Source organism: Anastrepha ludens, chromosome 2, assembly GCF_028408465.1.
Source record: "Anastrepha ludens isolate Willacy chromosome 2, idAnaLude1.1, whole genome shotgun sequence".
In the NCBI taxonomy this organism is placed as follows: domain Eukaryota; kingdom Metazoa; phylum Arthropoda; class Insecta; order Diptera; family Tephritidae; genus Anastrepha; species Anastrepha ludens.
In genome coordinates, this window is record NC_071498.1 from 45909398 (window position 1) to 45935492 (window position 26095).

At 40.9% G+C, this 26095-nt stretch overlaps 1 protein-coding gene across 1 annotated transcript; it reads left to right on the top strand.

The window, feature by feature from the left end:
* The first annotated feature begins 521 nt into the window (after positions 1 to 521).
* On the top strand, positions 522 to 24072 carry LOC128870370 (NACHT and WD repeat domain-containing protein 2). The gene is made up of 17 exons (XM_054112987.1): positions 522 to 743; positions 833 to 921; positions 2858 to 3178; positions 6626 to 6770; positions 9056 to 9281; positions 9369 to 9810; positions 9974 to 10174; positions 10721 to 11569; positions 16192 to 16584; positions 16648 to 16961; positions 17054 to 17157; positions 17223 to 17410; positions 17523 to 18058; positions 18138 to 18526; positions 18599 to 18798; positions 23108 to 23277; positions 23349 to 24072. The coding sequence occupies exons 1-17, from the start codon at positions 641 to 643 to the stop codon at positions 23866 to 23868; spliced, it is 5190 nt and encodes a 1729-aa protein (XP_053968962.1). The 5' UTR covers positions 522 to 640; the 3' UTR covers positions 23869 to 24072.
* The last annotated feature ends 2023 nt before the right edge of the window (positions 24073 to 26095 follow it).

The window sequence follows — 26095 nt, forward strand, 5'->3', positions numbered from 1 at the left end:
ATTAATATTGGCGCAGGAATATTCTACGCAAATCGCCTGTAATTATTCACAGCGTTATCAGAGCGTTGCGAGTGTCGCACCGCTAAGTGATGTTGCATGCCGCCTATGTCAGTAAATTACTTATGAGCAAGTTGTTGATGTTGATGCGCTCTTCAAAGGCACTACTAAGGAACTACATTTCGGTTCACATTCACATTCCCAGCAGTGCATTTCCCGCACTTCATTCTCCTGCGCACAGGTTATCTACCGCTTTGTTATCCTATTCTATATGTTGTTACTGCTGCCTCCTCGCTTGCCTGCTTGCCTTCCTGGCAGCCTTATTTCGTTTGCAAATGTATGTGCCGGTCTGCTGCCTCAAAAATATTATCGATCAAACAACAAAACTCCATTTGTGATATTTTTGGCCAATTTATGTAGCTGTCAATGCGGATTTAACGTTTTTCACGTTGCAATAATTTCCACCACAGTCGCGTATTGAGTTTCAACAAAAGTGGTTGTGAAAAAATAATTGTGCTGAAAAGTGAATGGCGGCGAAATTTTAATTCACAATCTTTAAATTCTAGTTTCATTTTGGAATTTGAAGAAAATAATTGTTTGAAATATTGTGAACATTTCTTAGTTAGCAAAAGAGTCCAACAAAATGGATGATCGTACAATTGATTCGATTTTTGCGGGCTCACTCGAGTCTTTGCCGCCAGTTAGTTCGAAAATTGTGCGTATTTTTACTAGTTCGACTTTCACAGGTGAGCGCACGTTTTCTGCCAGATTATTTGATGGGCATTACATAAGTTGGCGAATTTGCTTGTTGACCTTGAAATTGAATTCCGATTAGATACCACAATGGAGCGCAACACGCTGATGGCCAAGTGTTATCCTCGCATTAAGGACTATTGTCGAGAGAAGCATGGGCTTGAATTTCAGGTAAGAATATATTGTCGAGAGTTAAGGATTAAGATTAGCGTAGTCTCATTTATCAAGTGTAAGTTTGTGAAATCTGATTTTGTTCGTTAAAGCATATCGTTTTGTCCTGTAGAATTTTTATTTGAGAGGGAAATTTTAAATCAAAAGTTTTACTTTTACCTATGATGAGTTATGAAGAATATATTGTAATTAGAAATAAATTGAAGCTTTTTTTTTGAACTGAAGAAGTTCAAAGAGTAAAGTATAAAAAAACGAATATTTTTTAAAAGGTTAGGTATTGACAAGCAAATTTTGACACTATAAAGGGATGATGCCATTCTAGAGCGAAAAGATCCATTATGATTTATATTAGCGGTTCACTAGGAACAACACCAAACTCAAAGCGGTAGAACACATTTTTTATACCTACGAGTTTCAGAAATCTACCTCAATCGAAGAGTGAAATTTGAAAGGCAATCGTCGAGAATTTGAAAGTGGCCCCATACTGCAGTCTCCCTATTTTATTACAGCACTGAATACGAGTGCATTACAGCTTGTCTGGAGTTTTTCGAATAAGTCGATCAGCAACAGATTTATCTGATTTAATTCTTCATATGAATATAAAGAGGTTATCAAAAGCGACGCCTACATGTCGGTAGTGCATAATTCTCATACGATACCTCTTTTTTACATCAGCTTTGACAGATGCACAGTTTTACACAACGGATCAACGCGTTAAAATCATGGATACTCATTTCAGAGCCCACTATTGAAACATCAATAGCCAACAGCCACTTTACAGCCCGAAAGTGACGGTTTGGTGTGCATTATCAAGTAGTGGAATAATTCGACCACATTTTTTACTCTTATCAGCGAATGCTGAAGATTATTTTGTGCCAATAATGAGAAAACATTCTTCCTTCAGTACACACATATAGTTTCAGCAAGATAGCGCTACGGCTGGTGGGACCATAACGATACGGCGTGATTTCTTCCCTAACAAACTGATCAGCTGTTTCGCTGACATATCCTGCTCACCCAGGTCCCATCTTACCACTATGGACATTCTTCCACTTCAAAAGTAAGTAAATGCCCAGCGACCCAGTTAGAGGAAATAATTTAAAAAATAAGATACGCATTTGTCTTCTTTGTAATGCTTGTACCATTACAGTACAATATTACAATGAAAAATATACTGAATTATAGCGAACATTCTACATTTCGGAACATTCTAGATTGTAGCTAAAATCGATGTTTCCTTCAAAAGTAGTCGAATTGTTCATTTTGCGCTCTCTAACGGGGATTTTTGACCAAATTAATTATCAAAAGCTATTGAATAATAATAATTCATCGTACCCAAAAATTTGCTTCTAAAAAAATGTAGCAAAATTAAAAAAAATATTGGGGAATAATAAATAAAATTAAAAATAAGAAGGCTTAGAGATATACTTCCGTTGACTTTTTTATTCAGAATTGTCAGCCGTCGAAACAAAGCCGGTTATACATATTTTTTAAGTTCAAATTGACTGGCTCAACTGACACTCTTCCAGCAAAAGAGTAAAATCTTTAAAGTGTTTTTTACCAAAATCTCACATAAATATTTGTTTTACCCAACCCCTTCAACATATGCCCCTAATTTACAATGGAAACGCAATAACTCGTGTATTTTTCTCTGGTTTATGTTCTTTCTAGTCGCTCGAGTCTGACAAAAATGTTTTTCGTAGGAAAAAGAAAAAAACCGCAAATCGATTTTAACTGTCACTTTTTTCTTTGTAAAACTGCTTTATAACTCATAGTTGCGTTATCTCGAAAATTGCGATAACTTTTAATATTTTGGTGGGCACTTGGATCATGAACTATCACAATTCCACTATATTTCCTTCCTCCGTTCATAATTTATTTTTTCCCATTTAATTCAACTTTTCTTCTTTCTTTTTATTTTTTACTCCTTTTTTAGGTTGTCGACATGCGTTGGGGTGTCCGTGATGAAGCCACCGATGATCACATGACCACAGAATTGTGTATGCGTGAGATTCAAAATTGTCAGCGCCTTTCGATGGGTCCAAATTTCATTGTGTTTTTGGGTCAAAAATATGGTTACCGACCGATACCAACATACATTGTGTCCTCGGAATTGCAATTGATTTGTGAAGAACTCACCTCGATGGGTGTCGATCGTGCGCTCCTTGATTTGTGGTACAAAAAAGATAGTAACGCTGTACCGCCAATGTCGGTGTTGCAGCCTATCTCATCGATTCTAATCAATTTTAATAACAAGGTAACGACTGTTGAGAAGTGTGAACGTCAGGTAGAAACTTTAAATAGAAAAGTATAACCAGGATATAGAATAATAAAGGGTGGTTCAATTTCAAGGGCCGATGTTGAATGTGAATTACACCTTTATTTGGGTTTATTTGAAAGAAAAGGCGTACGTCGATAAGCCAGCAACAATTCAAGAGTTAAAGGATGAGATAATCCGACACATTAACGGCATTGGGCCTCAATTATGCGTCATCACAAATTTGGACCATACGTAATTGAGCCATACCAATATTATCATAATAAAGAGAAATGACAATAATTTTCTAAAACAATTGTATTTTATTCAAAATCAACACCAGCCCTTAAAATTAAACCACCCTTTAGAATAAACAAATTTATTGATAAATCTTGATGTGTCGCTCTCACTTGCCGATGAATTGGGTTTCTTAAAAGCCAGTTGATCAGTTAGAAAGCCTTAAGATAAGCAGGTAAAGCATATAACGTGGAATTACACCACTTTCCAAACAGATATTTATACATAGGTATAAGGGTTTACTATAAGTGTACAATTTACTTTTTATTTAGTTTTTTACCTCAAAATTTAAGCCATTTTTCTAAAAAGTGGTATTATTACTGTGGGCAAAAAGTAAGGTGAATTTGGTTGTAAAATGAAAAATTTTTATTTATTCTTGTAAATCAATTTCATCCCCTTCAAAATAATCCCCTCTCGATGAAATACACTTATGCCAACGATTTTCCCAATCCCCGAAACATGCCAAATAGTCCATTTCCGGTATAGCCATCAGCACCTTCTTCGATCCAGCTTTTATCTCCTCAATCGACTCGAAACGCGCTCCCCAAAGTGGTCTCTTGAGTTTTGGGAATAGCCAGAAGGCACTCGGAGCCAAATCAGGCGAATACGGTGGTTGCGGAACGGTAAGCGTGGAATTTTTGGCGAATTGGTCACGAAGAACGAGTGCAGTGTGAGACAGTGCATTATCGTGATGCAAAAACCAAGAGTTGTTGGCCCATAATTCTGGTCTTTTTAGACGAATTGCTTCACGTAAACGACGCATAACGCTCAAATAATATTTCTTTTAACAGTTTGGCCAGATGAAAGGAATTCATAGTGCACTACACCACGATAATCGAAAAAAACTGTCATCATGACCTTTATTTTTGAACGACTTTGAGGTGCTCTTTTCGGTCTGGCCTCGCCTTTAGCACGATATTCGCTTGATTGGTCGGTTGTTTCAGGGTCGTAAGCATAAATTCAAGTCTCATCTCCCGTAATGATCACACACATCAACGCGACGACTTTTTTCCAAGAAATTGAGAGTTTTCGGTGCCAAACGAGATTTGACTTTTCGTAGGCCCAAATGGTCTTTCAAAATGGTCTTCACAGATCTTTCTGATATTCCGATCATATCAGTAAGGTCTTTAACTGTCAACCGACTATTTTTGAGCACTAACTCCTTCTCTTTATTGACGTGTTGGTCATCTGTTGACGTCGATGGTCGTCCGGAGCGCTCCAAGTAATCAACACGTTCTCGACCCTCTTTGAAGTCTTTGTACCACTTATGAACATTTTTCTGCGACATGGTCGAATCACCAAATGCATTCTGCATGCTAAACGTTTCCGCAGCCGAAATTTCATTCCGCAAACAAAATTTGATGCCACTTCTCTGCTCAATCAAATCAGACATTGTAAAAATCGAAAAATGCACTCTTGGTCGTTTGGTAAACACAAGCGTAAATATATTACTGATAATGACATTCACATGAAAGTTGGCCCAGATGTTATTAACAGTGCTGCTAACTCATGAAAAAAATAACTAGAGCGAAATTTTAATCCCGCGAACGTTGACAAACAAATTCACCTTACTTTTTGCCCACAGTAGTATATATACGTTTCATCGATTACGTTCATCGTTTTTCACTTCCTTTTCTCATATTTCTGGTACTACATGGATTCCACTCCGGAAGCAGTCCTTGCCTTTTGAAGCACCCCATGAATCGATCCATGTTTGTGACTTCTTCATAACAGTAAAAATGTTGATCGATCGAAGCAGATGCCATCGATCGAAACAAGTGATAGATGACAGAAATATCTCTAGAAATTGCGGTCATTAAGACAAGTCCTCCCATTGCAGAGTTTCGGTGTGTATTTTTGCTCCTTTTACGACTTGAGGCCGAGCCTTTTCAGGCTGGAAATTAACTTTGCCGTGCCTCTCTTGATACTATGATCGTGTGCCTTTCATTGCTCGGTTCAAACATATGAATTGCATTCTACACCGGCCTTAGTGATAGGTTCCTTCGCTTTTAGTGGTTCATAATAAAAAATATTACACCTAGTTGGTTACACAAAAACTTGATATCGTAAACATTCGATTTGGTTGCCATCGAGTAAGCGGGTTCGGACTTTCCCCATATTTTCTGTGCTTCGCATTATCGCAGTGAACTAATTTTTGGTCACAAGTTGTAAAATCGAAGTAGAAGTTTCTTTTTTCTTTTCTTGAAAGCCACTGTTCACAAGCAAATGATCTTTCAACATCTTTCGGTTTCAACTCGTACGGTATTCATTGTAACTTCGCTTGAATCAGTCCCATGGCCTTAAGACGTTTCAAAATAGATTTTTCAAATAAATAAATTCAAATCCACCTTCAAGGAGCTAGACAGGCACAGACTCCTTGGCAGAACTGACTGAAAAGATTAGATTAGCTTAAAGGCATGTAGTCATAGGACTAGAGTAATCTTCTTTCCCATAAAGTGCCTCTTTGAATATCCAGTAGACCCTTCAAAGTGCAGATCTCGTCTATTTCAACTTTGCCTATTACTAACAAATATCATCTATATACAACAAATTTAATTTTTGCTTTAGTTATTTTTTGATTTTCGACTGGTTGACTGGCTCGACACAATCAAGAGTTCCTGAAGATGACTTATAGTTTAAGTAAATACTAGCAATAATTTAATTTGATGTTTTATTGTAAAGCCGGCCTTGAGCTCAGAAAATAAAAATACGAAAACTAAATACTTCAAGGCTATTAAACATCATCGATCCCAAACTCTAAAATTCGCCTGCTATACAGATCCAAGGATTATTAACACTGTCAGAAAGTTTAAGCTCAGTGTCATGGAGCACATACAGGCTGATAGGCAGCGTACACTTTAACTTAACTTTGGACTCTAGATTACGTAATCGTTTTCAGACAATAATCAGAGTATGAACAACGTTAACTTAAAGCCAGCGCAGGGTCTATGCATCGTTAAATTTCTTCTCTCTCAAATAAAATTTTCCGAGGGCCGTTGATCTTACTGATCAGTAGCTGATATCAGAATTAGTCGTTGCCATTATTTCTTAAGCCAAAGCGTATTACTTTTAGGATTTGTTAGACAGTTTTAAGCTATTATTAATTAAAATTTTATTTTTATGCGTGCTAATACAATTACTATCTTTTAGCGTGTACCTAAATTACAAGCAGAAGATCAAGCGGTCTGGTGGGATACACTCAATAAAATGCAGAAACTGTTAAGAAAAGCTGCAGCTTCTTTGGGTGCTAGTGCAAAACTGGACAAGGAATGTGTGCACAACTATTTCATGTCAGGTAAGATAGGACTAGAATTTTTTAAATAAAGTGGAAAATGAAGCAGGGAACTGTTAAGGGCAAATTTACACCATAGGACCGATAACCGTTCGTTTTCGGGCAGGTAAAGACACCTCTCGACATCTGGAAATTTGTGTTTGAGCGAAATCGGACTTGGGACTAGTGTAAATGTGTCTATCCTTTTGCAAAAGTAAATCGTGAACTGAGACAGTCCCTAAAAAAAACGGCGAGTACAGTTCTGTTAAGTGATGGGTCGAGCTCCTCCTCTTATTTGAGCCGTGCATCTTGATGTTGTTCCAGTTTTAATCCGATTCCGAACGGCAAACGGTTTTTTATGAGGAGCCTTTTCATGACAGAAATACACTCGGAGGTTTGCCATTGCCTGCCGAGTATCAACCACTATTAGAAAAAACTTTGTCTATCATTTTGTGTGGCAGGAGGGGCTAGAATCACTGGGTCTGTACATAAGGGTACACCGCAGGGCGGCGTTCTCTCGCCTCCCCTTTGGCTAGTAGCTATTGACGAAGCTTTAACTCGCTTTAACAGGGGTGGAGTAAAGGTGGTAGCATATGCCGATGACTTAGTCCTAATCGTCTCAGGACCCTTCCCATAAGTAATGGCTGAAATTTTGAAAGGTGCACTGGCTACACTCAGTAGTTGGGCTACCAGTTGCGGTCTCAGAGTCAACTCTGACAAAACGGAGTTGATTCTATTCACCAGGAAATACAATCCTCCACCTTTTAAGCTTCCAAGACTAAGCAACCAGTGTCTTACACTCTCATGAAGTCAAGTGTCTTGGTGTAATACTTCACCCCAAGCTCCACTGGAAGCTGCACATAGAAAATCGAGTTAAGAAGACCATTATAGCCTTCTACGACTGTAAATTTATGTTCGGCAAAAAATAGAGTCCAAGCCAGGTGTCGTACTTTGGATATACAACTTAGTAGTTCTGCCAATTTTAACATATGGTTGCCTAGTTTGGTGGGTAGCTCTTCAGAAGGTCTACAACACCACTAAACTAGAGAGAGTGCAGAAAACTGCATGTGTGGGCATCACTGGTGCTTGTAGAACATGTCCCACTGCTGACCTCAACGTTATTCTGCACTTACTTTCCATGAATCTTCAAGTTAAATCCATTGTTGCTCAGAGCGCTATTAGGTTGAAGGAGAGGCAACTTCCTGTAGGACATAGTGGCATCTTGAAGCAGATCTCCCCTTCCTTCTCTGTATTTCGCTATGATCTCTCCAACCGCAAACTGGGTTTTGAGGGTTGTGCTAGGGCTATCTTTCCGAGCAGGCAAGATTGGAAAAAGGGGAGAGTCGGTACGGATATAGGTACCTCTGTTATCACTGACGGATCCGAGATGGAATTTGGGAGCGGAGTTTTTCTCTAATTCAGCCAATATTTCGGTCTCCTTTAAACTGACGGAAACTACCAGCGTTTTTCAAGCAGAGGTCTTCGCGATCCTGCAAGCATGCAAAGTGCTTAGGGATCGCCTTTGGGAGGGAAACATCCCTGTCGTTGCCGTATTGCAGTTCTCTTCTGGTAAACTCCTGTAAGGAAGAACTCAAACGTCTCGAACGTGCATGATACCTTTCCCTTATCTGGGTTCCTGGGCAGAAGAATATTGAGGGAAATGGAACTGCCGAAGAGCTTGCCAGGAAGGTATCGACAGAACCGGTTTCAGTTGTCCCCTTCTCAGACATCGATATACCCTTGACCGTTTTTAAAGGGAAACTACACAATTTCTTTCTTAAAAAAGGGCAAGACAGATGGAGGTCTCTCTCATCGAGTGCTATTTCAAAAAACACTATGCCTCAATACGATATAAACATAACGCTTAAGGTGATGGGAATCCCCCGCCATTCAATTTCCAAACTCATTGCGGTGTTCACTGGTCACTGGGTGATCGGTACTCATGCGGAGAAGCTTGGAATTCCGTACAACCCCTATTGCAGAAGCGGTGGGGATCCTACAGAGAAAGAGACTGTTGCTATCATTTTGCTAGTTCATGCACGAAAATTCGAACCTACGCACTCAGATATATAGTATTCTATTCGACTTACTTTCGCCCATTCTTCTTCTTCGTTTTGCCTTTTTATTTTCTGTACTGATGTCACAGCCGTTTGGAAGGCGCAATCTTGTATTATATCATTCTTCGGTCTATGCTAACGAGACTGCTCGTACATGAACCATTCGCTTGCACGAACTAACACTCTTGTGCTATTACAACAACACTCTATGGAAAAACAATATTTAACAATCTCCTGTTTTCCCTGATTTAGTGACTGAACGCGAGGTCATCAACGGCATATTGAATGTGAGGAACACCAAAAACCATTGTCTAGCCTATGTGCGCTACATCAACAACATAAATTTGCAAAATCTCAAGAAAGCTTCACTCTTTGTGGATATCATAAATCGTAGTTTGGATACAGAATCGGCAAAATTGCTGGGTGATTTGCGTGATGTGCGTTTGCCAAACAAGATTGAAACGAGTAATATGCAGAAGTAGGTGTCATGCTGCGTCGATTGAAACAACCCAAACTGATTTCTCTGCTCTGTTGTTTTTTTTTTTTTTGTTTTTGCACAACTAAGGTACACAGTCGAATGGATTGGACGCGAGGGTCTGGATATTGAAACACACGAGGAGTATCTGAATCATTTCATATCGCATTTCTACAAGAACATCGTCAAACTGGTGGATCGCGCGATGCGCAAAGAAGACTCCAGTGCACAGGGACAGATAGTGACTGAAATCCTACAGCATTTGCACGCTTGCAATAATTCGGTAAAAGTATTTTATGGACGTGAAGATAATTTAGAACATATCAAGCGCTATATGCTGGGGGATTCAGATAAACCACTTGTCCTTTATGGCGAAGGAGGTTGTGGCAAGACATCGATGCTGGCGAAAAGTGCCTCACTAGTGGCGAGCGAATGGTTTGCCAGCAAACGGCCAATCAATGTGATACGCTTCCTGGGCACAACACCTGATTCGAGTGCGCTAACGCCGACGCTAATTTCGATTTGTCAACAGGTGAGTGAGTGCGTGAGTGAGTGAGTTTTGAATCGCATCTAGAATAATGCAATAGCCAAGATCTCTATATTTTTCTTGCATAAAATTATTATATTATATTATATTATATTTCTATTTTAATCTGAATTTCATATATACTCATACTAATATGCCTCCAATGCAGATCTCCTACAACTATATGCTACCATTCGAGAATATACCCGACGATCTTGTACCTTTAACAGCACACTTTAAGCAATTACTAACTTATGCAAGCGCGAACCAACCGCTAACTTTGTATCTTGACTCGGTCGATCAGCTGACAGGCACACAAGACTCAAACAAAGTGTCCTGGATACCCACGCGTTTGCCACCACACTGTAAGGTGAGTGGGCGTCACACACGTCGCCCAAAGTAATGACACGTCACTGCCGTGTAAATCGCTTGACTTTTTACTCCTCTGCATGTTTTCTTTATACTAAAAAATATTCTATAAAATCCTATTCTGTATATATATCAGTACATCTGCATGAATATGAATTTTGTATGTGTGGCTATGTACATGTAAGTGTATGGCTATGTCCACGTACATACCCGTAGTTATGTATTTAGTGCATGAGCATGTGATATTGGTTCTAACTGTATAAGTTCTCCAAATTGCTTGACCTGGGCTGCTAGAACAAAGTCAAAAATTCTCTAAACAATCGAAATTCTTGAAATTTTGTAAATACACCACAAAGGAAAATGTTTCACCTCAAATAAAAAATATCACCAAAACAAATATTCTCAAGCACTTTCCTCAAGTAAGCAAATCCCTTTTTATAAGCATGGTAAGCACGCACCCACTCAGAACTAGCGAGCAAATTAATACCACTTTCAACCTCTTTTTATCTTCCACCACACACATTTTCTCCTACAAAACAATCTATAGATCATCATCTCATGCGCCAACGAGGAATCCAATCCGACCGTTTCGCAAGAGTATTATGTGCTCCGAAAAATGATCGATATTGAGGAAAATTTTATCGAGGTTACTGCGCTAGGCGAAGATCTGGCAATGAATGTAATAAAAATGTGGATGAAGACGGCATGTCGTGATTTGAATAATTATCAGTGGCGTTTGGTTGCAAATGCCATCAGTAAATGTTCCTTGCCTATTTTCGTCAAGCTAGTCTTTGCCGAGATCTGTCGTTGGCGTAGCTATACGAAACCGCAAGAGACACATCTTGCCAACACCGTTATGGATTCGATTATGATGCTCTTCGAACGTATCGAAAAACAGCATGGTCGTATTTTGGTCTTTCATGCGTTGGCCTATATCACCGCCGCCAAGTCGGGTTTGTCTGAGAGCGAACTGGAGGATCTCATTTCGTTGGATGACAAAGTGTTGGACGATGTTTATCAGTACCATATGCCGCCAGTGCGTCGCATACCGCCGCTTTTGTGGACTCGTATACGCAATGATTTGCCGAATTATCTGAGCGAACGTGAGGCGGATGGTGTGAATGTGATGAATTGGTATCATAGACAATTTAGAGATACCGCTAAGGAGCGCTACTTCAAGAACATGAACATGGCTATATATTTCCATTCGATGATTGCTGATTATTATTTGGGTATATGGGGTGGTGGTGTGCCGAAACCATTTAGGTATACGGAAATACAACGGCATCGTTTCGGACTAACGGAGAAGGAGGGTTCTGCGGACAGAAAGGTACCAATCCAACCATTGGTTTTCACAAGCAAAGATGGCAGCTCAAAGCGGTATAATTTGAGAAAGGTTAGTAAGAAGAGTTGAACTTAAGCTATCATTAATTATATTATTAATATTATTATTATTTATAAGAAGTTGAACGTAAACAACACAATGCGTCCGCATGCAAGGTTTGGAACCCTCAATGGAATTAACGTGGACGGCGGGCACGCTTTTAACCGCCGTAGCCGAATAGGTTGGTGCATGACTACCATTCGGGAGTACACAGGTTCGAATCTCCGTACATGAAACAGCAAAATGAAAACGTTTGCCCTTCGGAGTCGTCGTAAAACTGTAGATCGTTCCTTTTGTAGAACAATATCAGAACTCACGCCACAAATAGGAGAGGGAGCTCGGCCAAACACCTAACAGAAGAGCACGCGCTTATTATTTATTTATTTATTATTATTATTTATAATTATTATTTCACCTAATTAGCCCAGGGAGTCCACCCTATTAAGCTATTTTCTTCATTTCGACTACGACCCGTGTTTTGATATGCACTGTGGTCAACTTCGGCGTATTAATTTATTATTATTATTACACTGTAATACACAAAATATTAATAATAACGTTCCGATAATGGATTCTGGTAGAGCGGATAAGAAAATATACATACGTGTCTGGGTGGTTGACAATTAAGGCTCGAATTTATTTATAGGGTTCGACGTTTTCGCCCGTTTGTACATTATTATGGTAAATCGGCAAACGAAACCACTTCATCTGACATCGTATCACCTCTGCAGACATTTGTTAGTGCCTGAGCCATCTCCCAGGCATGTCAGGAGGCATCTCTTCAACTACCCTGACGAGATCCAGGACAAAACACAATTACAACTACTGGTCCGGACAGTATATAGACTGACATTAAACGGCATTCGTCGGGAGACTCTTACCACCTTCCTAAACTCCCGACATCCGAATGCCGATACCGGAGGCCAAGCACCACCTATTGCAGACAAAGAGCTTTAGGTGCCTCGGGAGGCCCGCTTAAACGTGGTTTAATTACGTTTTGGATATTGTAATAGATAGTAGGATACTTATCCAGAATCGACCCCAACATACGCAATATATGCCCAGCATGTGAAGACAAATCGCACGATACTAACCACCTATTCACATGCCTTGTCAAACCTACTCTCTTAACACCTCTCTCCTCTGGGCTCAACCTTTCCTACCGTTAGATTAGTTAGACAATGACGATCGGTAGCTACAACGCACTGGCAGGGTTTAGTAAACTATTATAACAACAACAGATTCTGGAAGAGAAAATAAAAAAGGCGAAGTCGACTTAAAAATTTACGTCAACCTTTTTTTTTTAGGTGACTCAAATTTTTCGTCCTTTTCTACATTTTTATAGTGCATCGGCATAGGAAACTATGTGAACCTCACATTTTAGGTACACTTGCCAGAAAAAGTATTCCTACACAAAGAAATGAAATCAACATATTAAGAAATTCATTGTAAAAAAACTAAAACACTTTAAATTTTTATGAGAAATGTTTAGTCAGTAATTTTTCTACAATTATTACATCTTTAAAAAATAAATTTTACAAAACATAATCAAAAAACTTCACTTCAACGAAGCAGGAAAAGTTTCCGTACACATGAAAACAGGGATTTCCCGCAGTATGCAGTGGCATATTCATACCCAATAACGGTTTTATTTTAGTTTGCAGACGGAGGCCGACCTCTATTAATACTGAAAGTAGACATCATGTAGGATGCCATCGCTTTTGGCGAATCTAAGCAGAGCTGGGAGATCCCATTTTGAGACGTCCTCCAGATCCTCAAATAGTGAGGCTCCCGGGCATTTTAAACGCGTTTTTAATAATGCCGGACAAACGCACAGAAGATGTTCTAAAGTTTCCTGAATATCCTCTCTGCATTTCTTGCATTTGTCCGTGTTAGCAATCCCGATCTTGTATGCATGTGCAGCCAATAGATTATTACCTGTCAGCATACCTATGATAGTTCTGCAGCCCTTTCGCGAGAGCGTCAGTACGAATTGAGTAAGTTTTTTGTCGTTAGTTTTACACATAACTTTTGCTATTTTGCATGTGGTTAGGTTAGTCCACCTAGCTTCCACTCGCTTTTTCATGTGTTCGTCCATCGCATTGTTAATAGTATTTAGCAGTTTTGGTATGTCGTTCTCTCTTGTTCAAATGGTAGTCTAACAGCACTTTTTGCTATGTCATCTACTAAGTACCCAATAGATATGCAGCCTTCTGTTTGCGGATATCCTTTCTATGGCCTCCCTGCTTCGTTAAACATTTTTTAATACATATGAGCTTATTGCTTTTATTACTGCCTGACTGACCACGTATATATTAATTATTAAGTTCTTTCTTGTTCTTGGGTAGGCTAGCTCCGCGGCTTTACCCACAGCAAAAACTTCCGCTTGGAAAATTCTGCTCTGGTCTGGCAACTTGACAGGCTGCCTAATCCGTAGTTTTGACCAGTAAATGCCCGCTCCCACTCCTTCTAAAGTTTTAGAGCCGAGCTACGTCCGAAGCTTCTACAGGTGAATACCCCAGTAGCCACTCACCTCCCCACGGATTTCGCTGCCAGATTTTCCGCCATAAAGTCAATAGGTGGCATGCTGAGTATCATTTCCTGCGCCGCCGTTCGAGTGGATTTCATCGCTCCTGTTATAGACAGAGAAGCGAGTCGGTGAATCCTTTCCAGTAGTATTAGGTATGCCAGTTTTCTTGTCGCAGTCCACCATATTAGAGCCCCATACAGCAATATCGGTCTAACTACTGCCGTATAGTACCAATGCATCAATGAGGTTGATAGACCCCAAGTAACGCCCAGCATTCTTTTACATGCGTACAGCGCATTATTGGCTTTTTGCAATCTTTCCTCAACGTTGTGCTTCCACAGCAATTTACTGTCTAGTACTACTCCGAGGTACTTTGCAAGATCTTTGAGAAGTAGTTCGTTGTTGCCTAGCTTCGGGAGGTTCCGTAAGAGCGGTACTGCACTCGAAAAAAGAAAATCTTGCACCAACTGTGAAGCATGGTAGGGGAGGTGTGATGGTCTGCGGGTGTATGACGGCGCAAGGAGCTGGCAAACTTGTTTTTATAGAGTCAACAATGGATAACTTTTCTTATTTAAATATTTTAAAGACTAAAAGACGCTTTGCATCATGCGTTCAACAGTTGGAGCTTGGTGATGATTTCTGGTTTCAGCGTGATAATGATCCCAAGCATTCGGCATATAATGTTAAGCTCTGGTTGCTACATAGTACAAATCACGAATTGCGCACATCGCCCCAATCCCCAGACCTCAATTCCATTGAGCGTTTGGATACGTCGGCACAGCATAACCCCCACGGGTACGGGCACGGATACTTTTCTGGAAGGGTATATGATTTTCAGCAGGTCTATGGAAAAAATAACGGACAACATTTTAACCCTCTAACTCCCCAACAGATTCTTTTTTTACCCTGTTGCGGAAAGGACACAAAAATACTCATAACAGAGAGATATAGTGGGTTAAAATGCACCACAAAAATATTTGCCATAAAATTCTACTTTAAGTCTCTAAACACACCAAAGTTTAAAGTTCTACTTAAACGCCAGAAATAAGTCAAACGTTAAGCTGATAAGAGCAGATACTACATAAGGCCGAGAAGCGAAAGCCTCTGATACTAGCGCTGCGTTTGCTTCAGTTTATTTAATAATTTATTTTTGTGTAAGATCGTTGAAATAAAAATAAAATAATTAAAGTCTAAACGTACTGTAATGCACATTGGGTTACGCTCCATATTAACTCTTTTGCAACCCAACTTCATGAGCCTCAGCCGCCATAGCACATACCTTAGGCAAAATAAAATGTTCTGTGCCTTTTTCACTAGATTTATACAGTGAACCATATCTCAGGAGGTATGCCTCGCATACCGTTTTATGCCACCTCCGAAAACCAAAGGATTTTTATGGGAAGTTTTTCTTCACTTAGGTTAGGTTACGGTGGTTACCACACTCCATTTATCTAGAGGCTTACTTGTGATACCACTTACGTATTTGCGCCCAAGTCCGTTGTGGTGAAACTATTTCATCTCTTTAATAAGCGATGGTTGTAGATTCCAAGTCTGCCAGAAATCCAAAGAAATAAGAAATACCACATTGGTGGTATAGCCGTAACTTCATATAATTTGTGGAACAATAAGCCCCAGAATATGCTAACATTTTTAAAAAGCCTCAAAATATAGTGTAGCGCAGCAGGCTTTGCATAATAAATCTCTTTTGGTCGCAGTGCGCAGTAGCCTAATATTAATAACTATCAATGATAACCAACGTAGCCGAGTAATCCTGTGCTCGGTGTAACGAATAATTTGGATAAATCAAAATTATGAGGAAGTTGTTTCTGGAAAGTCAGTCCCCAGTAGTGATACAGTGAAGCTACCAGCGACGGAAAAGTTTCTCATAAAAACAATCTGCCTTCTGAAGCCAGGCTATGATCTGTTCAGACCAAGCCTTGCGCTCAGTAATAATATAAAATGATAAATGTTAAACATTGGTATATTTTTACGGTTTTAAAAATGGCATACTTCTATTTCTGATTACCTTTGACCAAATAATTTAAGTAAAATGTAATATTTCCATTTTCTTATTCTGTCTCTGCTCTCTCTTCGTGTATTTTAGTTTGGTGAGCTGCCCTTCCATTTTGTACGTTCTCGTCGCTTTAAGGATCTCTTCGAGCATGTACTCTTCAATTATGATTGGCTACATGCCAAACTTTCAAGTTGTCCACTACAAGCTGTGCTGGCCGATTTCGAAGATGCTTCCGCTAATACGGACAATAAAGAATCCAAACGTGAGTTGATGTTAGTCGCAGACGCTTTGCGTCTTGGTGGCGCTATTCTTGCCGTATATCCGAATATGTTGGCACCGCAGCTAATTGGGCGTTTGCTACCCGAAATCGGTGGGAATAGTAATATAAAAATGCTGTTACGCGCGTGTGATCACTCGGGTCCAAAAGATTGTTCGCTAATACCAGTAAATCATTGTCTGCACACACCGGGTGGTCCATTAAAAGTAAAGTACTGCAGTTTTAGTTAATTTTAACTTTCCGAACAATTTATTATTTATCTTCTGCAGTACTCGCTGGAGGGTCATCAGTTTGCCGTCTTCGCTTTTTGTCTGACGAGTGATCTCCGCTACATGGTCTCTATTTCCACTCACTTTATAACTTTTGATCTCTCTACGTCGGATCTCACGCGTGATGTTAATCCCGGCATTGAAGGTATTATGCAGCAACTTGTCTTAAGTCCGGATAATAAATGGGCTGCGGCGTATTCCAACAACAATCAGACAGTACTGCTCAATATGTTGTCCAGTGAGTTTGTTGTGATCGACAGTCCGTTTGAGGAGTGCGATGGGCCAGTAAGTGGTCTGTATTTGCTAAATCAAAGGTGCGTATATTTGTGAAGCTTTAGCGACTATTGTAAAATTTGCAAAATGCGTTTTTCGTTTCTGTTTTTTTTTTTTGTTTTATTTGCTGCAGTCTCTTCTTGACTTGCAAGCTGCGCTGGGCTCAATTCGATATGCGTGGCAATTTGATGGGTGTGCACGATATCTATGGCGACATTACTGACTGGGAAATATTGAGTAATAATTTCTTTTCTTTGGAGGTTTTCAGCCACTACAACATTTGTTTGTTCTTTTGCCCATAGATATAGAGTTTCTGCGACCAAATGACTATAATGTCATTTTCTGGTCCGGTTCCATTAACGAGACTCGTATACGCTTGGATTCCTGTCGCAATGAGCTGCACTCTGAACCTTTGTTGCTTTATAGCGCGCTAGCCATTAATAAGCCACGCACAAAGATTTATGGTTGCGCAAGTGAGGAGAATTATGAGGTGAGTAAGCCGTGTAATGGTATAGCCAGTTCAGCCCACCTCGACACACATTGCACATCCATCGGAATTGTACATGAAATAGCATCCATCTTCTTCACTCTCATCTTAACAGGTCAGCGTGTTCCGTTTCGAAGAAAACTCTAGCGCAGACTCCATCGGTTGGATACTCGAGGAACAGTTGCCACGTTTTGAGAATGACGAAAAGGAAATGTTACTGCAACTGCGTTTAGACCAAGACGATCGTATGCTACTCGGCACCGCTGGCAAAGGGTTCGTTATTTGGGATTTCGGCAAGGATGATGAACGATTGAGCGAGGATGCTATGTACTTTGCGTTGCCACATGGAGTACGCAACATTACGACTCGCATCATGCAATCCAATTCGATAATGGTCAGCTCTAAAATGGATTACGCTGTGGCGGGGGTGCGTAAGAACCTCTACGTTTGGTGCCTGCATACGCGTCAACTGGCGAAGGTACTCGACGCACATTTCGGTCGTATCATCCAGCTGGAAGCGCTTACTATAGGTAATTGGAATAATGTTGTGACATCGTCCATTGACCGGTCGGTAAAAGTGTGGAATATTAATAACATTTTCGAGAAGGTACATGTGATTGATCGGCATGAACTGCAAATCGATAATATCAGGTTAGTGTTATATGTTATAAAAGGAGGTCGGATGCGAAATAACTACAACAATAGTTCACATGCCTTGTTTGCTTTGCAGTCTATCCGAGGTGGATTTGGGCGTCACGGTTACTCGCAGCTGCGTTGGTGTTTGGGACACGCGCTCTGGTCGTTTGCTTGCCAAGTTAGCCGATAGTCCACTGGGCGCAATTGTTACTCATGCCGAAATAACACCCGATGGCCGTTATATTATCTCCTCGGAGACTGGCAAATTTTTAATTTGGAATCGCATCTCAGAGCAAGTGATCTATCGTGACGATCAACCGGGCATTCAACAATTAACGTTTATGGATTATGGCTACAAAGTTTTAACGGTGTCATGTCCGAATATTAATAATAAAGCTGCAGCTGCGGCAGCAGAAGCGGCTGCTGCGACAGGAGAGGAAACAAATCGGCTGACGGCTATAACTGCAGTGCGTTTGGTGCCGGGTAGGTGGAGTTGGTGGTAGTAAAATATATTTTAGAGAACTATATTAATATTTGCTCTGCTTTCGCACACAGAGGGCACTATACTCTTTCGCTTTGAGTATCCCGTACGCATGGTACCCGGTCTACCCTTTAGACAGTCCGTCATTTCTGCTGACTCTGCTTATGTGATTGTTTGTACGGTGGACAAAGCAAACAAGGATTGCCTAGCCATTTACAGTGCTACCAATGGAGCGTTTGTTTCGAAAATCCTGCTCAAGGGCTGTGCTATTAAGGTGAGTTGAACAAGTATTGAATCTTTTACTCATTTAAACATTTCGTGAATCGTACGAGGGTTGCTATTTATATTTCTGGCCTAACAAACGGGTTTAGTGTTTATTCAATACACTCTTTCGTTTGAACAAATTTTCGAAGCACCTTGTCGGATCGCGTTTCCAGGGCGTTTTTTAAATTGTATGCGATCCAACGTGAACACACCTTTTTACTACAACCTGATCAACGTAGAATCTCTCTTGGCAACAAGTGCTATTTTCAACTAAGTAGGCAACTGAACAGTAAAGTCCTCTCTCGACGAACAAAACTAACACTTTGTAAGGATTTCATCATGCCCGTCCTATAGTATAGCGCAACAGCTTGGACGATGGCAATGTCCGATGGGGCGTGTTTTGGAATCTTTGAGAGCAAGATTCTGCGGAAGACTTTTAGACCTTTGTACGTTGGTGACGGCGATCGATGATACAGGCGATAGAACAATAAGCTGTATGAGCTCTACGGCGAAATAGACATAGTGCAGCCGAATAATGGTCATGTTGTCTGATTGAATACAAACGCTCCGGCTCTCAAAGTGTTCGATACAGTACCAGCTGGTGGTAGCAGAGGTAGAGGAAGTCCTCTTCTGCGTTGGAAAAATCAGGTGGAAAAGGGCTTAGCTTTACTTGGTGTTTCCAACTGGTGACGGTTAGCATAAGCAAGAAACAATTGACGCGATTTGTTAAGCTCGGCCAAAATCGTTTAAACGGTTAACGCGCCAATCAAGAAGAAGGAAATATCATGCAAAATCTTATTGTTGGTATGTGACATGACGATTTTGCTTAATAATTTTGCACACGGCATCGATATTTTCTAGCACAACACCTACTTTTGGATCTGTGGTCTGCTCTGGAAAGCCTCTAGTCAACTCAGCGAGCGCTGGGCTAGTGCGCAAACGTGCAAGGTCGCGACATCCTTTTGGCCACGGGTAGATCGTGGACGCTCGCGAGAATTCCTAAGGCTAACAAAACCCCAGCTCTCGAATTTGGTGGGTATCCTTACCGGGCATTGCCCGTTAGGTGTTCATGCGGTGAGACTTGGGATTGCCTCAAGTCCGTTCTGCAGAAGCTGTCTGGAGGACGAGGTGGAATCATCTCAACACCTTCTTCTCAGCTGTCCTGCTCTCGTCTGGCAAAGATTTAAACATCTGTGCTCTCATTTTCTCGCTGCGCCTGCGGATATAGCTGGTCTAAATATCACCAATTTGGTGAAGTTCATCAGTAGCTTGTTACGGCTAATTACGAACGCAAATCAGCCACCGTCGGCGCCGTCGTAAAATGCATGGCCATCATCGTCCCTAATCCCAAGGCCTCTTCTTCTCCTTTCTCCTCTCCCCTGTATGCCATCACAACGGACGAATTTTAAACATTCGTCCAAGTGTGCCCTAAGCTAGGGCATCCATTTAATCTAACCTACTTTTGGACGATCATCAGCGAAAAAATTCATTGTACCAGTTTTCACGGTGCAAGCACTTGCTCGCCATATAGCGATTTTAGTCCCTGTCGAAAATTGTGAAAAATAATCGTCCGAAAATGTTGACGTTTTAACTCCATTTGTTTGCCGAAATGCATTTTTAAACCAAACAAATCAAAACGTGTTTATGATAAATATTTCAAGCCTCCCAATGGAAACGACAGATGGTGCCTGACAACACTAGGAGTGCTCAAAGCCAGAAATATAAACAGCAACCTTCGTACAACTTCTCCCTCCTTCTTTTTATAATATCTACACGTAGGTGTGCATTTCTATTTTACAAGGTGGCGCAAAATTAATCACTCTATCCGAAGATTTATAATTTTTGCAAATGGCGTCGTACGTCAATCTTATTTGACACCTGTGAACTAAACAGCTGCAGTATACAAACAGACAAGCAATAGAGTGTCCAGGAAAGTGCAGAAAACTCTGGATCGGATTGACACTTGGTGCTGTGCGAATGGGCTATCGGCAAATACCGCCAAGACTTGTATTGTCCTCTTCACCAGAAGGAGGAAGCTTGATGGACACCTTCTGCCTAAGCTAAAAGGAGTCACAATCCAGCTATCCAAGGAAATTAAATATCACGTTGAAACAAAGACATCCAAAGCACTGACAGCTTTCTGGCAGTACAAAGGTGTCTTTAGGAAAACGTAGGGTCATTATCCTAGCAAGGTCCTACGGATCTACACGGCTATGATAAGACCTATTATCACCTATGCATCAGTGGTCTGGATGAGTAGACTCTCTCTAGTGGGAGTCAGGAGGACCTTATCGAGACTACAACGCACTGTGGCCATCTGTTGCACCGGAGCTTTTCCGACTACTTCAGGCCCGGCATCAGATGCTCTGATTGGTTTACCACCACTTGATGCTTTCATCCAAGGAGAGGCCTTGAAGGCCATCTGCAGACTGAAACACAATGGGAACTGGTACGGCCCCTGTCCGGCATTGGAACACAAAGAAGGCACGGACGTCGATCCAACGATTCTCTCCATGCCATCAAGAGTCGTACTTGAAAAGAGATACAGTGTAGTGCTACCAGCGGCTCAGTTGTAGGAAGACTCAGAAAATGAGCCCGGCAAACACTGTTTTCGCATTTTTACGGATGGCTCCAGGAGCGAGCATGGCTCCGGCTCTGGGGTCTACGTGGAATCCAGCGGGACAAAACTGCACTTTGCTCTTGCAATGCATGCATCTGTGTTTCAAGCGAAGGTGTATGCAGTTCAAGAAGCGATGAACTTTGTTATGGAAAAGCGATGGAGAGGCAGATCTATATGTGTCTGCAGCGACAGCCAAGCTGCGCTTATGGCCTTAGACAGCCCTCCAACCACATCAGGGGTAGTCAAGTCCTGTAAATCCAGGCTGAACTATGTCGGTAGATATAATAGCCTGATGCTAACATGGGCCCCGGGACACGTGGGTATCGCGGATAACGAGACCTCTGACTCCTTAGCTAAGATGGGCTCTGAGGCCAACTTCTTTGGCCCAGAGCCCGTTTTGCCACTCCCTTCTGCGGCCATCACAGCCACGGTTAGCAAATGGGTAACTACCACCCACAAGCGATCTTGGCAGGCTGAGAGGGGCTGCAGATGGATTAAACTGATGTTACCTGTCATGTCCGATCGACTGTCTCAAACTCTTCTGTCATTAAGCAGAGGGGAGTGCAGACGGCTGGTTGAACTGATGACGAACCACTTTCTGTGGGCGAAGCACATGGGAAGGTTGGGCATCTCAGACAGTGTGCTCTGCCCAGCTTGTGAAGAGGACGATGAGACGGCGGACCACTTCCTGTGTGTCTACCCCGCCTTCGCTCGAATCAGGTTTGAGGTCTTTCGCACCAATATGTTAAGAAGCGTCCATCTTGGCTCCTTGGCAAGATCTACTCAGATTTCTTCGGAGATCGGGTGGATTTAAAGAAAATTAAAAGGGAATCCAAGTGTAGTACAATGGGGACTTAATTAATGTCTGAGTGCTGCACTTGCTAGTTGTCCCGACAACAAAAAAAAAACAAAAAAAAAAAGAGTGTGTAAAGGTCAAACTAAAGATTTTGATCACTCAAAATCATTTTCTTTTTATTTACCAAAAAAGTTATTCAAAAACAAACTTGGATGATTAATTTAGTTCCACCTTGTGCCTATAAATCATGTGCGCAATCAAGGGTAGGCTTTGGAGTTTGAAGTAGCTAAAGCTCTTCGTCTAGCATTGGCAGTAGTTGGTATCCGATTACAACATTCTTGGGACGAAAGTTGATAAAAGTGATGATGAGGGGCTTTCGACGAATGACGTTCAAAACCTGTTGAGGTACCAGTGGTTGTCAAATGTATTTCTGGAGCTCAAGCTCGACGGAACAACTTGCTTTCAAGTCCTTGGTCATTACTCATTACAGTTTCTTCAGCATACGTAGCTTTGTTATTCAACTGCACCACGAAGATAATAAAGTTCAAAATTAGTTTTAAGCTCATTGCAAAGATCAGTCACTCATTGCAAGTATGGCTCTAAACAGAGCCATTGATTTTCTATGAATATCACAAATAAACAAGCTTAAGAAATTTAGGTCATACATTTTCTGTAATACCTATGGAGCATAGCCTTTCTGTTTCGAATTAAATATTATTGATTGCCTTCTCCGGTTGCTAACAGACGTTTTTTAGTTGCTTACAATGAGAAGGTCATCATCAGAAATCATTTTCGTACAAATATTATAATCTCTCATGCTCTATATAGGCGTCGAATACAGAATTCTCCCCCAAGCGCATCAGCTACACAGATCTACTGATGCCATAATTTTCTTACTTTCAGGAGGTAATTTCTTTGGTGCCAATGCCGCACAAGGCCAATCAAGTGGCTGTGATCAGCAGTGAGAAGGGCAGTGTGATGGATATCAAAAGTAAGAAGCACGTCCGCTCCATACCCAAATGGGGCGGTTCGATAACTAGAGATGGCAAATGTGGTCTATATGCGCCTACGAGGTAAGAAAAAATATAAAAATATGAAAAATATCAATAAATACAATAAACATATAAATTTTGCGCCATTTCAGAGGTGGCCTGGAGATGTTGGAACTACGCAAAGGCACCACAGTCAAGACATTTATCCCTAAAGTGGCCGAGGGTGTATTCTCTGTGATCTGTCTATTCACAGAGAACGATGAATACGTTTGCTACTATCACAGTGGCCGCAAGACCATACGTGTCTTCCGCACTTCCGATACAGAAATGATTGCAAACTATCGCCTGCAGGCCGAATTGACAGCAATCAAGAGCAGCAAAGATGGACGTTGCATTGTCTTGGGTACCGTTGATGGCTGTATGTCTGTACTGGCCATTGTCGATCCACAAAAAGAGGAAATGTTCGAGTATTTGAATCAATTACCGTCGCGCGATGAGAATTGGAAAGCCAAGCTGGCCAAGCAGAAGGCGCGTGTTGGCTTCAAGGCGGCCATACGTGTGGCGACGATTTCGTCACGTTTTGATAGAAGTAATAAAAATGCGACAGATAGCGGTGAGGCTGTTGAAGTGGATGAGGAGGGCAATGCATTGGAGACTGGTGCGGGAGAGTAATGTGCAATTGTTGAATTTGCATGTGAAAAATTTTCCATTTTGTCGTAGTATTATAAAATTAGTATAGTTGTAGCTGCGTTAAGCGCTGCTTTAGAAGCCATACGAAAAGAATGTACAAAAATTGTTTTGTTAAAGCTAAAGATTTACTAATAAGGTGTTGAGTATTATTGTGTGATGGAAAACATAATCAAATAAAAATGCTTGCTATTAAATTACTAAGGCTTTTCCAATAACAGGTGTTACAGGTGAATGCATTGCGCTATCGAGAGATGATTAACGATTTTTATGGCCGGAATTGGATGGTATTGATCTGGTCAACGTTTATTTTCAACAAGACGACGCTACGTGCCACACAAGCAACGAAACCATTGATCTTTTACGGGAAAAGTTTCCGGACCGTGTTATCTCTCGAAGAGGTGATCACAATTGGCCACCTTGTGACTTTTTTCTTTGGGACCACGTGAAAGAGAAGGTCTACGCCAACAGCACAGGGTCGATTCAAGACCTCAAAGATGGAATTCGTGAGGCTATCGAGGACATAGGGCAGTCACTTTGCAATTCGGTTATGGAAAATTTCGTGCAAAGGATATTGTCTTGTAAGCGTGGTCGTGGTGGTCATTTGCCTGATGTTATTTTCCACTATTAAAAAGATAATTGTTTTTTTCTTGATCAGGAAAATTCAAGAACACAATTTTTTTTAGTTTTTAGTCAAGAGGCGTTTATGACTTCCTAATAGCAAATCGGTAAAAAATAAATACAACTAATGGATCTTTGCTGCTGCACGGGAGCAACACTAATAACATAGACGGACGGTGGCGTTAATCGAGATTAACGACTTAATTCAGAATCATCTCAGGAATTAAGTACAACTAATCTGCATCAACTACTTTTCAATGGCAACACTGCCGGAAAACGACAGTTAATATCTATGTGAATGAAAAATAATGAAACTTTTAAAAGTAAGAACAAGAAAGACTGGATGAAATGCTAGTTTGCACTAACACGTTCGAAGTTACATTAATTGTTTTAATATTTCGGAGTAGTTTAAGAAATTGCAATTCAAAATTTTTTAAAATGAATAATTATTTCTTAGTATCAGGGCAGCTAATAACCGTATTTGTGGCCTGCGGTCCATCTTTTACTGACAAAACTATCCAATAAGCAAATCAGCTGTTCACTAATCCGCGTACAACCGTCTGTCACACTACAATTTTAATCAGATTAACTAACCCGGTAATCCGGATTAACACCCTCCACAGATTCCTTTATTCCAACCAGACTATATATTTTCTCTTCCATTGGAGAAAAGTATTCTTGCTTGTGCTGGTCCACTCGTGCCTTTACTCAATTTTAAGTTTCAAGCCGCTTTTCATCAAACTTTTTTTTTTGGTCAGTCCAGACCTATAAATTATGAAGTGAATGTCTTAATTTACGGGATAATTACTTTTGTGATAGTTATGACCACCCCTCTTTCACTGAGTGCCATGCTTCATTGGTGTGCCTAAAGACTTCTTCTCTATTTCTTTTATGGAAACCGAACGCAATGTCTGACCTAGTCTTCATTAACTCTACAGGATTTTCAATCTCTTGTTTATTTGAAGTTTTTGGCCTAAAAACAGTGCAAGATGACGTTGCTCAACACCAGCAGCGCCGTCAGAATTGGGAAGGACCTCTCCGAGTCGTTTGATACCAAACGAGGTTTCAGACAGGGTGACTCGCTTTTATGTGACTTCTTTAACCAGATGTTGGAGAGGATCGTACGAGCCGCAGAAGTTAATCGCTCAGGCACAATATTTTATAAAAGCGTACAATTGTTGGCGTATGCCGATGATATCGGCCTTAACATCCGCGCTGTTAGCTCTGCCTTCCCCAAACTGGATAAAGAAGCAAAGCGAATGGGTCTGGTGGTGAACGAGGACAAAACGAAGTACCTCCTGTGTTCAAACAAACAGTCGGGGCACTCGCGTATCGGCACCCACGTCACTGTTGACAGTTATAATTTCGAGGTTGTAAAATACTTCGTTTATTTAGGAACCAGCATTAACACCGATAACAATGTCAGCCTTGAAATCCAACGTAATATAGAATCTCTCTTTCCAACAAATGCTATTTGGACTAAGTAGGCAACTGAACAGTAAAGTCCTCTCTCGGCGAACAAACCTAATACTCAACAAGGCTCTCATCATGCCCGTCCTAACGTACGGCGCAGAAGCTTGGACGATGACAA

Bases quoted from the DNA above. Each gene is read 5' to 3' on its own strand.
- LOC128870370 (XM_054112987.1), top strand. From the start codon at position 641: ATGGATGATCGTACAATTGATTCGATTTTTGCGGGCTCACTCGAGTCT. The intron at 16,962-17,053 runs GTGCGTATATTT...TATTTGCTGCAG, and splicing joins CTGTATTTGCTAAATCAAAG to TCTCTTCTTGACTTGCAAGC. The intron at 17,411-17,522 runs GTGAGTAAGCCG...TCATCTTAACAG, and splicing joins CAAGTGAGGAGAATTATGAG to GTCAGCGTGTTCCGTTTCGA.